Raw genomic sequence first — 17668 nt, forward strand, 5'->3', positions numbered from 1 at the left:
AAGCGCTTCCATTTCATTTTTTGAAATTAGGGCGTTTCCAATACTGGTCTTTACCTTTAAAATAAATCTCAGAATACGACCCCTGGAATTTCCCTTTAATAAGCATGCAGTATCATTCCTCATTTGTTATATTAGAAAGCTCTTTTATTACAAAGGTGTGATTGGTCCATAGCTCATCACATGATGTTGATTGCAAGGATCATAACATTTCAATCCCGGTCATTTTTTCACTGATATATTGACCGACCAGTCAAATGAGTACATTTTTGTATCATACCATATCCAAGCAACCAAACCGGTTGATTTTTTATAAAATTCATATAAATTAAAGTTACAAAATAAATTGGTCTTTCTCAAATATTTACAAAATCACACAGAAATATATTGCATCAGTGGAGGTTTAAGTAGCAAATTAAGACAAACTTTGGTATAATTGCACACATCAAAAAATGTATAAAAATCTAACATAACGTTCTTCTTTTTACCAATAACATAGTTCATACATTGCAAATAAAATGTTTTCCAAACATTTCATATATTTATACAACAAACCAAACATATTCAACATGAAAGTGCCATGCCTGCATCCTATTCAATAAAACATATCATGCTCTACAATTTCATAATATTGATTATCAGATATTTCTTCATGTGGTACACTCAAAGTAGTGAACTCATTTGATTGACTGATTGATTGATAGTTGTCCCACTTCATGTACATATACAGTAATCATGGATACATTGTATCAAACATGAATCATTACGTCATATCCCATCATATTCCATTTCAATGTCTACATTTTAGCTTGCTTACAATTGTACTCTACATGTTACATATATTGCTCCCAACGGAATAGTTTTGGGAATGCATCTTTATGGATCAACATATTTATTTGTTTTTATTTTTATTTTTCAACGCCCAGGAGGGTGTCTTCCGTCCCTTGGCCTTGTTGGTCTCTGAGCTCCACCCACACCAGCCGCCCCTGCTTCTTCACCCCTAGACCTACCAGTTCCATTACCCCTTGCTAAGCCATCAGCTCCTCTGCCTGCTGCACCACCCCTACCTGTTGCCCTTGCAGACCCACTTTCTGCACCTCTAGCCGGACCATTTGTACCCCTTGACGAACCTCCTGCACCCCTTGATGAACCTGCTGCACCCCTCGATGAACCCCTTGCACCCCTTGCTGACCCAGTCCCTCCTCCTCCTCTCCGGGATGAGGATGGGGCAGATGATACGGAGGAGGCCGAGGAGGTGGAGGATGCAGGAGACGAAGCTCGGAGAGGATGGGAGAGTGTCCTCCTCACCTGAGCAGACTTGGGCTGAAAAGTAAAAGATGAAAAACAAAATCATCAGAACCGGGGAAATCCCGCAAAAGAAAGTCCATCAGGGCCCTGCGATATCAAGAGTTGTAATTGCTTCACATCAGAAGTCTTCCAATCAACTGCAGGCTGCTTCTAATGTTAATCTTGAAAGAGCTATGCAGCCTATCATTAAGATCTGTATGTCAATTACCAGTTTTGTATACAGGCACACTTTACATCGGGTTTACACCCTTCTCTTTGTGAGATGTGTAGCGTATTAACATGCATAGGGTGTGACTCTCCTACACACAGAACCTCAAGTTCTGTCTGATGAGCGGAGTGTCTTCCCCTGAACTCAAACCTACTTCTAGAACGAGGTGAGGGGCACAGCTACGAGGCGACAATCATTTTTGCATTTTATCTGCTCCGCGCAGGACTCTGTGCATGATGATTGCCTAAAGGTTGTATATCTCTTATGAATAGCGTTGCAATTGATATCACACTCAATTGTGATCAATAAAGGAATTGCCCACGTCATACAAACAAGCAGAGTTCAAAACAACGAAATATCAACAGATGAGACAGAACAATGGAGCGCAGGTGTCGTAATGTGCCAGCTATGAATCAAGAAGAAGTTTTCAAGAACTCAAAAAGATACATGTACAAGAAATCTCTACTATAGACATGGCTTTCTTCTAACATGTTTTCGTATAACAGGCCACCGAATAGTCACCCATTATCACATTGTCTTATTTTCACTACTGGGTATCTCTGATATAGTCAATCTACAGACTTCTCTACTCAAGTACCACAACTTAAAACATCGAGCCCCTCCTACCCCATCCATCCTCTTCTTACTATAGCCTATAACAGCGCTATAGTTCTTTTTAAAACTATAAGATCAAGAAAGATTAAACCAGTCCATCTATCACTACCACAGTCCTTTTTAGGACTATATATACACAAGAAAGATTACCAACAGTCCTTTTCAGGACTCCCCAATCCTCGCCTCTCACATGGTGTACGGTAATCATAAGCCTAATTTTTATCAAAACCTTAGAAGTGTCATAACTAAACTAAAGTCACAGTAATCATTTCCATAGCATATTATTGAATATGTAATATGAGCTAGATACAAAATTGATTATATCATCAAAACAGAAAGCAAGAGAATTAAATGTAAAATGGGGCAAACAAATGGAATGCTTTACCCTTTGCGAGCTGGAGAGAACAGGTTTCTTAAGTGTCTTGGACATGCCTGTATCCACATAAACTGCATCTGCAGAGGGAAAACAAACAAAAATAATTTCAAATCCACAGCAGCTTTCTCTGGTTCAGCCCGATTTTGTATAAATCCTGAAATATCTATAAAGCATTTATTATACTGCAAGTCATTTTGTGTTCATTTGTCTATATCTGTATATTTTGCAGGATTGCAGAACAGATTTGGTTATAAAAGATATTTGTATTTTTGTAGTGATTGAAGAGTAAACACGACAATGTTATCTTCCTTTATCCACACTGGCATTCTTGAAATGCAGAGGAAAAGCGGGTATTTCCCCAATCCTATGGAACAGCAAAGGAGAGTTACATGTTCATGTGTTTGTTTAAATCATTTAAACTAAGACAAATAAGCCATTTGAAACAAACATACACTGTAGTAGTTTGTGCCGCCCACCACAGAAAAGTAGAAAGAAACAAAACTCTGATAGCAGACCTACAGGAAATTATTAAACTGTACTGTGATAGTAAAGGCAGTAATGATGGGGCAACGGGGCGTTGTGGCATGTGCCTGTAATCCAGCTAACAATGGAAGTGACAAACTGATTCAGCCTAGGACGCAGGTTCGAAGCTGAGTCACGTCTTTCGGATGGTGACGTTAAAGGTTGGTCCAAAGACGTAAATAATCATATCTGATTGATACACGTCTATTAAAAACCCAATTACACACACACACACACGCAGATGGGGCAAATCAACAAATCTAACAAACAACGACCAAAGCGAGTACCTGATTAATATAACTATAATGTGGAACCCCAAAACCTCATACAACTAAAGTAAACAGGTATTCTTAGCGTCTTTCATTACACTGTACAGCAGGAAAGGACCGGTCTACAGCCCATCATGTAAGATTATGATGATGATGATGATCCACAGCACTTGTATGGCGCCATTTATCTGTTTCAAACATTCAAAGGCGCCGGCTTCTCCAATAGTCATGTACTACACATTTGCTTGAAAAGATGGGTATCGAGGCCTGACTTAAAGCTTTCTAGCTTGTCAGTTACACAAAGAGTAGGGAGTTTCAGAGGCGTGTCTACCAGATTACAAACTAATTTCATGAATTTGATGTATATGCCTGTCTTTATAAGCAAATGGACCTGGTAGAATTGCAACTTTCTCATTATCATGTCTACATCACTACATGGTTAAATGATTTTCATGTTTTCAAACATACATGTATATGTTTACTCTGTCTGTATTTTACTGTACTTGAATAAAGTAATGATATCAACAATAAGGAACTCAAACGAAACAGAACAAAACGATCTGGACATATTACAGTCAAACCTGTCTATAGCGACCGCCCAAGGGATACATTAAAAGTGGTCTTTGTAGACAGGTTCCTTTAGTACATGTTTCAATGAGAAACCATTTTCAAGGGAAACAATAAAATGTGGTCTTTGGAGACGGTTGGTCAGGAAAGCAGGTTTGACTATACAAAGGATATGACGTGCATATCATACAGATTCTCACCTTTTCTTATCTGTTTCTGAAGATCTTCAGGCAATTGTTTAAAGACTTCTGTATTGACGATGTAACTTGCGTTGCTCACCACGTAGTTATAGATCTTATCATAGAATCCACCAAAAGCTGTATACGCATCCTACCAAAAAGAAAAACATGTCAGTTTTCATACGATTGCATATGAACCTCAATGGTTCAATCAAAGTGACTAGGTAACATTGTTGAATGTTGATGAAGAAACTGCGTAATTTTTTAATGAAATGTTACCCTATATATTCCTTCTACTGTACTAACCCTCTAACATGCAAAAAATCCTGAAAAATTCTCAAACCACAAAGATATTTATGATTTTCTTTGAAGGCGTCACTGTGCGACACCCTCTAACAGTAAATTCTCCAAACCATTTTTGAATTCTCCCATGAACTAAGACATAAGACAGGCTTTACTTACTGGGTTCCATTCCTCCTCTGGCGTCTTCCCGTCTTCCTTCTCTTTGTCTGTTCTCTCCCTCTTGTAGAGTCGCCAGACGGCCCTGAAGTTCAGATCGGCGTTCCCCAGCGACAGTCCGGCAACCACCTTCCTGAACAATGGCTCCATCACGTCCTTCTTCCAGCCCATGCCCTACATGGAGGAAAGGTCAAGAAGAGTGTTAATAGTGGAGTTCACATGGGTCACAAGAGGTCATATTGTAATTGACCTTTCAGTTTTTGCTTTAACACCAATAATATACCAGCTTTTAAACTCCAGATTCATTACAAACTTCCTCCACATCCCATGCCATACACAAAGGAAAGGTTAAGTTGAGCATTAGTGGATTTCAGATGTCACAGGAGGTCATATTGTAATTGACCTTTCTGCTTTGAACGCCAAAATAAACCAGCTTTTCTTAACACCAGATTCATAAAAAACTTCTTCCATCCCATATCCCATTCCCCTCAAGATACATGTAAGTATTGAAGGAGGTCACAGGGGTCATATGGCGTCAAAGTGCACTGACATACACACTACTACCAAGATGCAAAGTTTGGTTTATTAAACACTTTCACTCCCTCATCTTGTATGTTTGGCACACACATACTTGGTACTTTAGCAGTGAAAAAAACAATATAAGGGGCTTCATTGTACCCAAGAGCCTCTGTAGCCCCCTCCCCTTCTTTCCTATGACCAAGAAGTGTTTCATAATTCAGGGGGGTGGACATGAATAAATACTATTAAAATTGACATAATGCAAAGAAGGATATAATTACCTTCAGATATTTATCCTCAAACATTGATCCATCAACGATGTCGTGAAAGTAGCTGGCTGCAAACTGCAGGACTTGTTTCCATGTTTTGGAGGTGATCTCCTTGGCGGGTTCGGCCCAGGAGCTGTGGCCTAGAGGAAGGCCAAGTTTGATTTTATCCAGTTGGAACAAGACCTCAATAGCATTTTTACCGTTCTGAAAAAAGAGAACAATACAGCTACAGTCAAACCTGCTTTAGCAACCACCTGTATAGAAAGACCACCTGTCTATAAAGATCACTTTTCTTTATTTTCCTGTTGAATATGGTTTCTCATTGAAACCTGTACTACAGGAACCTGTACATAAAGGCCACCTGCCTATAAAGACCACTTTCATTTTTCTCTTGAGCGGTGTTTATATACAGGTTTGACTGTACCCAATACCATTATACATTTAAATGTAGGTACAATGCTGTGTCGCTTATGGGCACTAATTCAATGTAAAATGTTTTTCTTATGCAAGGGTCACTCTGTGGCCTGGACCCACCCTCCTCAGGTCATCACCTTTCTTCACCTGAGCCAATTATTTGTAACCTCAGGGTTTCACCATCACTTCATGTGCTTTACAAAAAACAAAGGCAAAGCATCACTCTTATCAGCAAATGTGTTAGTCCAGGCTTCACCCTTTGAATTATTTGCATAGGTGATGCTTCACTTTTGTCAGTTTTACATAGGTGAGGCTTCACTTGTGTCAGTTTTCCATAGGTGAGGCTTCACTTTTGTAAGTTTTCGGCCGGTCTGAAGCTTCACCACTGTTTCACCATACTGGCCATTTGCATAGTTCAAGCTTCACCACTGTTTCACCTAAGCCTGAGTCATTACGGTTTTTGTGCTAAACGGTTAACCGTTAAAAGTATACGGACGGTTTCGTTTAACCGTTTAATAATAATCTGAAAAAGTGAAAATACAGTATTTTTAATAGTGCTGTAGCTCGGAACCCTGCTGGTCTTCAGACTGTCGGGCTGAGCATTCCCAGCCCCGGACTATGGCACAAATTGGGTCATCCTGATAAACAGAGACCAGTAATAAACAACATAAAACATGTCTTATTATTCCTCATCTGAATTTGATATCATGATTAACCTTGCATAGTTACTCTGTGAAGATAGCTGATCTGTGACGTGTTTATATATGCCTTTGCAATGCAATGTTTGCACATGGTCAGGGAGAGAGCTCCCTGCATGTATCATTGCCATATGAAATTATGTGGAAGTGTGTATCACACACACCCAAGACACACCCTGCAATGAGCTGATCCAAGTTAGTGACCAATCAGGAAGGTTCTCTAGCTATGTGGGTGGAGTTTGATACCAGCATAAATTACAGGTTGGTGACCGCGCGTGCTTTCACCGTACCCGTACCCAGTTCAGTGGGAGGTCAAGAAGCCACGCCCACATGTGTGCATGTGACAAGCATGAGCTCTCCATCTGTGTGTATGTACAGTGTATTTGGGCGCCGGAGGTTTGTGTGTACATGTGTGTGTGACTGAGAGAGCATGCATATGGGCTAGCATGTCCCTGCATGTCCCTAGCATGGACGAGGCAGGGACATGAGTGAAGATCGAAGTAAGAAAGGGTGGCTGTGTTAATCGGCTGAATTGAAGAATGATCAAAAACTTAAATTACTCACAAATAATATCCAAGACTTTGTTGATTGATATTTCCAAAACTTCAATTATTATTGTTATCAATATTTTTGTATTTTATTTATATATGAACATTATTTTAGGGGGCGAGTCGGCAAGGGATGGATATTAATATTGAAAGAGAGAGAGAGAGACTCGGGGGAGAAGGGATGTGAGAGGAACTGACCATCGAATGTGTAAACATTTAGAAAGTTGTGAGCTGAGAGTGCAGTAATAAGAAAAGGTACATGAGCGATGAACACATTGCAGAGAGAAGGAAATAAAGAGGGTGAGAAAAGAGAGAAGGGGGCTGGTTGTTTTATTGTTTACAAATTCATTCATGGGGATAACTGCTGCCAGAAAGCTAGCGCGCAGCGGCCAGGGTGTAATATTACACTGCGGTTTCTTTGATTATCTTTATCATCGGCTATTAGCACATTCCAAAATGTATGTAAATAACGGTTAACCGGAGCGAGAAATGCTAAACGGTTTTGATGAATCATGCGAGTGCATGAGTGACCGGAATAAAAATTAAATAGTTGTTTTGAAACGCACGATTTCGACATGATTTCGACATATTTTCGACGCGACCGGTAGTGGCTTCGATGTCACATCACCTGAACAAACAAGGCGACCGATTGGATTCGATGTCACATCACCAGAAAAAACAAATTACTCGTCAAAGCTTCACACATTTCATCAATTTGTATAGTAAAGCTTCACCCAATGAAGAAAAACGAACGTTAGGACTTCACTACAACAACAAATAGGTCAGGGTCAGGCTTAGGCGTCGAGTCGACGTCGATATTTGGCGACCTCTGAGGAGGGTGGGTCCAGGCCACAGAGTGACCCTTGCATTAGTGCATCTAGTTGTCTGAAGCCCTAGTCCAAATCAAGTATCTTTTAAAATCATTTTAAGCTATCAGAGGATCCTAAAAGATGGAAGCCTGGCAAACAAAGCCATATATTCTCTTTAACTTTAGAGTTCTTTTTTTTGAGAATTTCCCCTGATTCAATCACCCCTTGGCTGCTAGGCTTTGGGTATTAAACTAGGGTGTTTTTAAGGCATGGTTGTATACTAAAGTAATACCGTAAGTCTCTGTGTATAAGACGCACCTTTTTCCATGCCGAAAAAAAATTGAAAGTCTGCGGTGCGTCTTACACACAGGTACAAAAACAAAACAAACAAAATTTCTTCTGTGCCTGGCAATGTTGCCCAACTCAGTCATACATGGTGCGTCGACTCACCACTCGGAAACTAGAAAAACACTACCTGTATGGCCGGATTTCTGTTTGGACTTAGAGAAAAATTTGTCCGTCAGTTTTAAAAATGACATTGTTACTATTATTTGTGACAGGATCACAAGCACAAATCGGTGCCTTCAACTGCACCTCGCAGTAAAATAAAGGCCCTTTTAAAGAAGAAAAATTTAAATTATATTTATTTATTAATTTTTAGCCCCCAAAATAGGGGTGCTTCTTATACACAAGAGATTTATGGTAGTCCTGAGGGGCTACTTGTGTTCAGTTGTCTGAAGGGTACTTGTCCATGAGAAGATATTCTCAGCATTGATCTCTCCATGTACTGTACATTGTTCTTACCAAAATCTCCATGACATCTTTTGAACACTTTTCATGCATCTCTGGAGGTAAATTGGAGAATGTCTTTTGGACCCAGAAACGGTCCATGTTTTTGGACATCCACCTAGGGCATAGAATGAAATACGATGATTAAAATTAGGGGACCTACAGCTTTACATCCTACCCAAGGGCCTGAGTAACTAAGGATTATTAAAGTGATCACTTCAATGTTTCCACTTGGTAGAAGGCCGGTTTAATTACAAATTTGACATCGAAAGCCTTACTGTGGAACATTGCTTGTTGGAATCATATTATGATTACATACAACATTTAAAATTGATACAAAGTAATAAATCTTATACTATTGTTTACATTTTGACCTTTCAAAACAGTTTGCTTTGATAATTTTAATAGAATGTGTACCAGATATTTTCAGAAATGTAAAGCTCATGTAGCGAATTTACAATTTACAATTGCTCTCATATTTATTTCTCTAACAAAATAAAATTCACTGTTCATTCTTCAACACACAAGGATACTCACAATTGAAAAAAAGTAGTTTCAAGTATCAACAATAAATGGAACTTAATAATAACCATTCACCAACTTCTTATTATTTCTAATCACTTTGATATTCAAATGTAACACCCTACTATCATTTACTGGTAGACAAATTATGAACCTGTGTACTCGACTGACATAACGCAGATGCTTTCATGTGATCTCCTTTTTTTCTTCTTTTTTTTTCAAAAGTGCGCCTTGAGCATTAGATTTGAAGCAGATTCGGCACCTTACAAATGTCATATATTATTATTATTATTATATATTTATTTATCTATTTACAAATATTTATACGGGATGACAATATTAGCCAAAGCTGTTATTGACATTGGTCCTGTATATACATGGTAACATACAAAATAACAATGAAATAAGCAAAACATAACATATATTACAGGGATATTGAATAACATGACATAAAATAGCCAGTGACTAGAGACATGGATGTCAATTTATAGATTTACCCAGAATCACAAAATGAGATTATCCAATGATTTGAAACACATTAAGAATTTTTTTAATCATTATATATTATACTTACCTGAGGCACATTTGAGATAGGTCAGGCAATCCAAAACTCTCACTTAACGCATAGCAATGTGGTACCAGGGCCGAGCACTCAGCACACAGTGGCTGTAAGAAACAACAAGGATATTGAGTCATAGGCAATGAAAGACTTGTAGATGGTACTACATTTACACAGAATCTACTGACCTTTTCATTGATTACTAAAAAGTTGAAAATCGTATCAAACAGAATGTTACACTTGATAAATTTGAAGAATGTAAACTTGATTTTGGAGTAACTTCTGTGCTTTTTTTATTTTACAATAAGATTCATATGATAACTTTTTGAAATTCAAATTAGATTGATTTTTTTTAAATGAATGAGTACTGTAGCTGTATCTGTAACAGTAAATAAATCGCAAAAGTGAAGAATACTATTATCAATAGCAACTGCCACATCACAACATTTTTCATCATCAATAATACATGACACTTGCTTGGAGGTTGGTACATACATTGAATCATCAGAAATCAGAATTCAATAAAATATTGTCATGAGCAGAAATGAATTCATATCGGGAGGGACCAAAGGGTTGCAGTGATTTTGTTTGCTTCCCCCTTCCAGGAACAGGTGACACAAAATACTAAATTAATCAATAATAATAATTATTATTATCTTAGCATAATCTTCCTTTTGCTACTTGATCTACATGTATTATGAAAAATTTCTAAATTCCCGACCAAAGAGCAGATTAGTATAGTTTCTTTCTATGACTGACATGAAGATGGAAATGCTCACCTTGTGAAAGAGATGACACCAGTCTCTTTTGAGATGAAAGGCAGTGACTTCTTTCAATCCCTCTAACCCATACATATCAGCTGCACCAAGGAGATCTCTGCAAAAGATTATTTAAAAAAATTGCATATTTTTTTACAAATTTAATGAAAAAAAACAATGTAAGACTATGTTAACCCAAGTTCTTTTTTAATGCAAAGGTCGTAGCTACAAACTTTCACTAGAAAATTTAATTACTTATATAGCTGAAGATCAGGATATTGTTAACAGAATCATTATTTCAAGGATCCAATCAAACAAACTAGGGCACTATGATGAAATATGATGAAATATGATAACCACCATTTTCTACGTACTGTAGCGCTTCATTTCGTCACACGCAATACTTTCCTCATTCCCACTCCATAGACTTTGCACAGTGGTTTTCTGAACCAGGTTTATAGCCCACACAGGTAAACAGCACAAAACAAGGACCTTTAAATAACCATTTGTCAAGTATAAACATTCAGTATTCTCAAATTCTAGTAGATAAAGATACTACAAAATTATATTGTAATCAATGCTGTCTTCGAGGCCACCTCTTTACAAAAGCCACCTGTGTTTAGTGGTCACTTCCCTTTAGGAGGAAACATGTGTTAAAGAGCCTGTCTAGAAAGGCCACCTTTCTACAGTGGCTACTTTTTGTTTTTCCCTTGGGTAGCATGGCCTTAAGTTTGACTGTACTTGGTTAATGTAACCCTAAAAATGAAATGAATCAATATTCAAGATTGCGTTCATTGGTGCTCAAACTTCAAAACTTTTTTCCCAAGCTTACCTGAGGTTAACATCATCTGAAAGACTGGCAGCACCTCCATACAGGAACTGTATAATGGTTTCCACAACCAGACGACTCATGGTGAAATCAAGGCTAGAAAAGAAATGAAGTGTTTTTTTAAGAAGATTTAAACATCTACATATATTCTACAAATATATACATTTGATACATTCAGGGCCCCGTTTCATAAACTTTTTATCAATAAAAAGATACAATAATTATTATAAGCTACTAAAATCCTCACATTTGAATAGCTATGAGCAGATTTGTCATAGATGGGCAGTTATTATTGAAACAACTTTTTATAAAACAGGGCCAAGATCAGCTTCATTGTAATTGCAACCTAGGAGAGTATTTGTAAGAAGTGAATTTACTCTGGTTTATTTGTGTTTATAAAGATTAAGCTCATGATATTCATGACTTGTACCAGTTTCATAGAATGTCTTAATGGAAGAAAAGGTCATTCCAAGGGTTTATAGCCATTTGTTCTACAACTAGTCCATCTACTTCCAAATTGGTCTATTCCCATATGGTCTACACCTAGCCAATCTACTAACCACATGGTCTAATAGTCATTAGATGATTATTATTGCTATGATTAAATGATTATTATGCCATATAGAATAGAAGACAAATTGGGCATCATAGACAGACTGACTATTAGACCAAATGAGTGATAAACCAAATGAGTAGTAAACCTATTGGAGATTAGACCAAATGGAGATTAGACCAAATGTCTATTAGCCCAAATGGTCATTAGCCAAATGATAAGTAGACAAAATGTGGATAGAAGACGGGCTGGGTGTAGACAATATGGGAATAGACTGATTGGGAAGTGGACGAACTGGTTGTAGACTAAACGGCAATTCACCTTTAAAAGAGCAAATTTAATCAGTTTTCCATCTTCAAATTGGCAACATTGATATGTAGTGTAGCTATTGACCCACTGGAAATCTTCATGCCATTTATTTTCTGTAACAACTTCTGCAAACTGCTTTCTGCACTGGAGAATACATTTTGCTTTCTGCTAATACTTAGCATTGCTTATGCCTAGTTGACACTTTCACGATTTTCGGTTCCCGCATAGTTCACGCACTGAAATTGCATCATGCGTGCCAATGCGTGGACACTTGCGGGAAGGGGCGGGACGATGCGCGGCAATGCGCGGCAATGCGTGAAGAGCGAAATTTTTTTTCAACATGTTGAAAATTTTGCCACGCACTTCCCGCATTGCAGCAGTGCGTGAACTGTGCGCAAACTATGCGCAAACAAGTCGTGCCAATGCGTGCCAGTGCGTGGCGTAAAAACAGTGGGTACCCCACCCCCGGGAATGTGGCACGCACTTCACGACTAGTTCACGACATGGTCCCGCATAATTTGCGCAGTGGTTGCGCATCCTTCGCGCACTTTCACGCAAGGATCGCGCATATCAGTCACGTGATGCGTTTTGTCAAAATATTCTTGTTTGAGCCAGCAGCAAAATCATGGCTTCATCCTCCTCATCAGATAATGATGGGACAGAGAACACAGAGCATGAAGAGAAAACTAAGCGAACAAAAAGAGCACGTACATCTAAAAGGGATGTCCCAGAGTACAAGTGGACCGAAGACGCTGTTCAATTAATAGCCGATTTTGTGAAGGAAAATTCAGCACTATATGATAAGACCCAGAAAGATTACATGAATGTTGCTACGAAGGGAAGGATGTGGGCGAATGGCGGTAAATTATTGGATCCACCTGCCACTGGTAAGTTCTCAATTTTGATGGTTGGTTAGTTAAGTTCCATACCCATGTTTTAAAAATCCTCCTTTTGTTTTTTGTTGTCTGCATTACTAGTTAATAAGAAAGTAATTTACTGGGACAATAATTGTTGATATTTTCCTTTATAGAAATTAAATGTTTTTATTTTTTATTTTTAGGGTTAAACTTCACCACACAAATAGCCTATTTATTGTTTTCCTTGTTTTTAATGTAGGGGACCAGTGTAAGAAGTTGTACGAAAATAAGCGAACTCGGCTAGGAAAGATATTGAACAAGGAGAAAAAAAGTGGATCTGGGCAAACCAACAGAACGACACGTGATGATGAGATAGTGAACACGTGGGGATTTCTGAAGCAACACATTGTTCGTGGCAAGACAACGGCAAGTGACACGGTAGGTATATAAATGACCAATTCACAATTGTTATATTGAAATATTAGAATAACCTTGAAATAACCTTCAGAACCCTTTTCATAATTTTCATTTTGATGTTTCTTCACCTTGCAGTTTGATAGAGAAGGGGAAGTGCACGAACGAGAAGATGATGAAGTTTCTATCATGTCAGTTTCAGAAGATATGGATAATGAGACCTTGATCCCGTTGAAGGATCGGGTCCCAAAGTCGGCACGCTCCGAAGCCTCTGGAACTTCTGGCAGTAGAACTCCAGCTTCTCGATCAAGTACTGTTTTGCAGAATAACCTCGACGATGCTCTCCGTCAGGTAGGCATTATAGAACTTTTTTTAAAATTTTTTTTTAAACAATTGAATACATTACCTAAGCCGGATCCGCTTTCAATAGTTCCATTTGGAAACTATAGAAATTAATTCACAACAAAAAGTATCATTGAAAATTAATTCTTCGACAATCGATCTAAATTTGTTGAGTATATGGCAGTAAATGACAGTAATCAGACCCTGACTTTAATTGCCTTACTAAATTACATTTGGTTATATTGTTTATGCCTTTCAGGTTCTTTCAAGAGCGGATAATTTGGGCCAGACAGCTGCTTTGACAGGTCAAAAAAAGATCGTCCATGATTTTGCCTGTCTTCTGGAGGGCCATATGCAGAAAATTCCAGAGGAATCGTGGCACAGTTTCCAAATTGAATGTCTGCAACTCGTTCACAATTTCAAACAGCCAACCAGGCCAACTCAACCATGTCAACAGCAACCCTCGTCATGGCAGTCAAACCAGTGGCCAATCAATAGTCATTGGTCCAATTTCAATCAATGGTCTCCAGCAAGTCCATCCTTCAACAATGTTGGGATGCCAGCCGCGCCTTCAGCTGTGCCTGTACCGATACCAACGTCTTCTCAGCAGTCCACTGCTTCGACCCCACCCTCCCGACGTAGTAATGAGATGGTTTCCTCGGTTCTGGAAGAGCTTGGAGAAGAAAAATAATGTGTTCAACAGCAGCCGGTGATTAAGAAAAAGCAATACTGATTGCAAAACTAACGTCTTCCATATCGGGACACTCTTTCAGTACTTACCTTAATTCTTACATGGTAAAAAAAAATAAAAGTAAAAAAGAAATTGTTATTTGTTGTTGCCTTTGCAAGGAATTTTATTAAAAATCCACTCGGCAAGAAAACCATTTATTTATACATTTGGAACAGAGGTATAATATTTTCTGAAACGTAAACCAGAACTACACACTGAAGAGCAAGGGTAAAATGTAAGTCGGAAAATATATTCCAGATTTTTGAATGTTCTGAGTTCCAGGGAGAGCTTCGATGGATATTCTCGATTTAGACATTTTGACATATACTCATGCATGATGCTTTTATCAAGAAACAAAATGAAAGGTTTACTGAGTGGAAGATTTTTTGGTTCCTACGTTTTTACATTTGTTCTAGTAGTTGATTAGTTCATGTTACTCACTTGTTACAACTTTAAAGTGTTCAAAATATCATTGAGAAATCTTGGTAATTATAACATGTCTATAAGGTAGTTCAAATTGGAGATTCAGTTGTCAGTCACCATGAAACTAAACGTTATCCTGCAGACTTATTTTCTTTTCTTCATCACACGTTATTTAAATTGCATTTATGTGAGCATATCCAGAATGCCTAAGTTTTCTACTCGGTTATGTTTCTTTTATTAAAAAACACGCAATTCGTGCATTCTGATTGCTTCTGATTACAAGTCTCTTATTACACACAAAAAACAAAACATGTAAAGTTGTTTATATTAAGAGTAACATATTGACAAATCAAAGGCTAATCAAAGACTGCAAAGATAGGTGAATATCAAGGCCTTTAATAAAATGGGTAACTATAAGCACTTGATATTTTTCATTGGATTTCAAAAATGATTGTTAAGTTTCCGCACAATTCGTTCAAGTGCACCTATTCATACGAGATAACAGCGTCAACTGTTTGACTATTACATATATACATATGTTAATAGCATCTTCTTAAACGATGTAAAAGCATGATCGTATCAATAAATGATATTCAATTTCCCAGTTTTTCCTATCTCTCACAGATGTTTTGTGTAACATATGATTGATGAATGGATACAATAATTCATTAATAAAGCGCAAGCTGAACGTCTCCAACGTCAGTCTACCGTCTGATCCGCGTTCAGGAAGCGTTTTTAATTTTCAAAAACGCTGGGCCGACGCAGGCTAAAAACGCAAAGGTGTGACACAGCCTTAACACGTGACTCTTGGTCACGTGTCATGACGTATGTCATGCACTTCCTGTCTGTTATAGCTTATTATAACTTTTTGTTTGTAAGAATCCGTTTTAATCCATGAGTGGTTATTTTTCAAAACATTCTAAAGGTTGAATCCATAAATGTATCTGTACCCGTGTTTATATCGACCCCCCCCCCAAAAAAAACCAAACTGTTCTTCTTGCGTTAAAGGGTTGCAAAGGGGGGATTTAAAAACAATAAGATATAATAAAATACCTGCAGAGAAGTGCATGGCATACTTCATGCCACGTGACCCAGCGTTGCCAGTTAGCATGATAAATAACTTTTGCGTTATATTCATAACTTTCTTATTTATTGTCCGATTTACTTCAACGTTTTTGGTTTTGTTTTAATTGTTTTGTTTTTCGTCTGATTTATCTGCTTTTAATCAATACAAGATTTTTTTCTGGTGCGGACCCAGTCTTTAAATGTGCGTTCGTGTGTATGTGTGTGTGTGTGTGTATGCGTGCGTGTGAGGAGTGGGGTTTGTGCAAGCTTACTAGAAATACGAAATTTCTATGCCCCGACACCAACTGCATCACGTTTAAGTTCAACAACAAAGCTTACCAAAACCCCTTAATTTCCTGACAACATTAATTGCTGATACACTGTAGAATTTTTGTGTACATAAAGACAAACACATTATAAACACTGATCTCATATCCTAAGTTTAAAATCAGATGTACAACAGACGGTTGATATTGGAACGATGTCGGGCCTTGTTGAAATACATAACCATTCAAGAAATAAAATGTCATTTGTGTCAGTGTCATTTGGCATTTTTTGTGGAATTGAGCTAGTGCTATACTGCATCACAATAATGTCATAGTTAATCTGCTTAGGTTATCATCTTTTCTTGCCAGGAAACTGCTCCAGCGCGGGAGGTGTAATAATGTGATAGATATGCACGTTGGCTCTTAGCTTCCTTGATAGAAGTGTTTCCTGTCGGAGCTCTCAGACCGTGAAACACAGGGTCGTCTCTCCATGCACCAGGTATCATCGCATGCGTAGATGGATCTTCATGGTCTACATCTCCTGATGCCAGTGGGTACCTGGTTAATATCAGATTATGTAGGACGCAGGCACTCATGATGATTAAGTTGGTAGTTTGGGGCTTCTGCGGAAGTGTAGTTAGGAAACATCTGAACCTAAATCAAGTAATACCATAAAACAAGAGCCCATCAATATGAAATATATATATATTTTTTACGATCTGTACATATGAATCTTGATTTTAAAATAATCACGCTTCATTTGGAGTAAAAACAAAATATTGTACTTGTTATTTGGAGAAACTAGATATACTGAATACTAAAGAAAAAGATCACTATAATAAATACAAACAAAATGAGAGCATCTGCTTAGTGTATCATTTCAGATTTGTTAGCAATTGCAGTCTCGCATGGTATTTTGTGCGTAAGCTGCAGAAATAGCAACATGTGTTGATAAAATAAACACCATATAAAAATTCTACGTTATGCTGGTTTAAACAAAGTGGGTTATGATAACAACTCCTTTCTGGGGGGAAGTTAAATATTTTTATTCAATGTGCTTGAACTTTTAAAGCAATAGGCACTGATAATGGAAATGAATACAGAAAGAAAGGGAGACCTACCTGTGAGCCAAAATACCAAACGAGTTTTCCACTACTCGCCTAGCTCGGCTTAGTCTATAACTGAAGATGATCTCCTCATGAACTTGGGACCTATGTGAGAAGGGCTTCATTAGCCAGGGCTTCATCGCAAATGCATCGTCAGCCACAAATTGGAAAGGTATGGGCATGTCATCATTGGGCATTGGTTCCGGTGGCGGCACCCCTGCTCTTTCCCCTTCTATGGCATCATACAAGTTGCAGTTTTTCCAAGTTCCACCATCTGAAGAGCCACCCTCTGCTCCAACATCCACATACAGAAACTTATATTCTGCATCTGCTACAGCCATGAGAACAATACTATGGAAACCTTTATAGTTAAAGTACAAGGACCCAGA

General features: G+C 38.0%; 2 protein-coding genes across 3 annotated transcripts in view; one reads left to right on the forward strand and one right to left on the reverse strand.

Annotated features, from left to right (window-relative positions):
- The window catches only part of LOC762572, a 25500-nt gene continuing 7832 nt past the window's right edge, over positions 1 to 17668 (reverse strand). Inside the window, exons 3-11 of the mRNA XM_030997439.1 lie at positions 11218 to 11310; positions 10407 to 10503; positions 9643 to 9734; positions 8562 to 8664; positions 5301 to 5492; positions 4504 to 4674; positions 4063 to 4192; positions 2514 to 2581; positions 1 to 1320 (exon numbers count right to left, since the gene is read on the reverse strand). Coding sequence (XP_030853299.1) covers positions 913 to 1320; positions 2514 to 2581; positions 4063 to 4192; positions 4504 to 4674; positions 5301 to 5492; positions 8562 to 8664; positions 9643 to 9734; positions 10407 to 10503; positions 11218 to 11310 — 1354 coding nt within the window. The 3' untranslated portion in view covers positions 1 to 912. The remainder of the gene's footprint in view (positions 1321 to 2513; positions 2582 to 4062; positions 4193 to 4503; positions 4675 to 5300; positions 5493 to 8561; positions 8665 to 9642; positions 9735 to 10406; positions 10504 to 11217; positions 11311 to 17668) is intronic.
- On the forward strand, positions 12267 to 14403 carry LOC115929139. Of its 2 annotated transcripts, XM_030997443.1 has the most exons (3): positions 12267 to 13371; positions 13486 to 13698; positions 13949 to 14403. In XM_030997443.1, the coding sequence occupies exons 1-3, from the start codon at positions 13114 to 13116 to the stop codon at positions 14378 to 14380; spliced, it is 903 nt and encodes a 300-aa protein (XP_030853303.1). In that variant the 5' UTR covers positions 12267 to 13113; the 3' UTR covers positions 14381 to 14403. The 2 variants fall into 2 exon arrangements, with proteins under 2 accessions (XP_030853303.1, XP_030853304.1); XM_030997444.1 differs by having other exon boundaries at positions 12267 to 13698.

The sequence above is a fragment of the Strongylocentrotus purpuratus genome, unplaced genomic scaffold (assembly GCF_000002235.5).
Source record: "Strongylocentrotus purpuratus isolate Spur 01 unplaced genomic scaffold, Spur_5.0 spur5_scaffold_4, whole genome shotgun sequence".
Classification (NCBI taxonomy): domain Eukaryota; kingdom Metazoa; phylum Echinodermata; class Echinoidea; order Camarodonta; family Strongylocentrotidae; genus Strongylocentrotus; species Strongylocentrotus purpuratus.

Excerpts from the sequence above, each read along its gene's own strand:
- LOC115929139 (XM_030997443.1), top strand. The coding sequence starts at position 13,114 with ATGTTTTTATTTTTTATTTTTAGGGTTAAACTTCACCACACAAATAGC. Across the intron at positions 13,372-13,485 it reads AGACAACGGCAAGTGACACG|TTTGATAGAGAAGGGGAAGT; the intron begins GTAGGTATATAA and ends TTCACCTTGCAG. Across the intron at positions 13,699-13,948 it reads TCGACGATGCTCTCCGTCAG|GTTCTTTCAAGAGCGGATAA; the intron begins GTAGGCATTATA and ends TATGCCTTTCAG.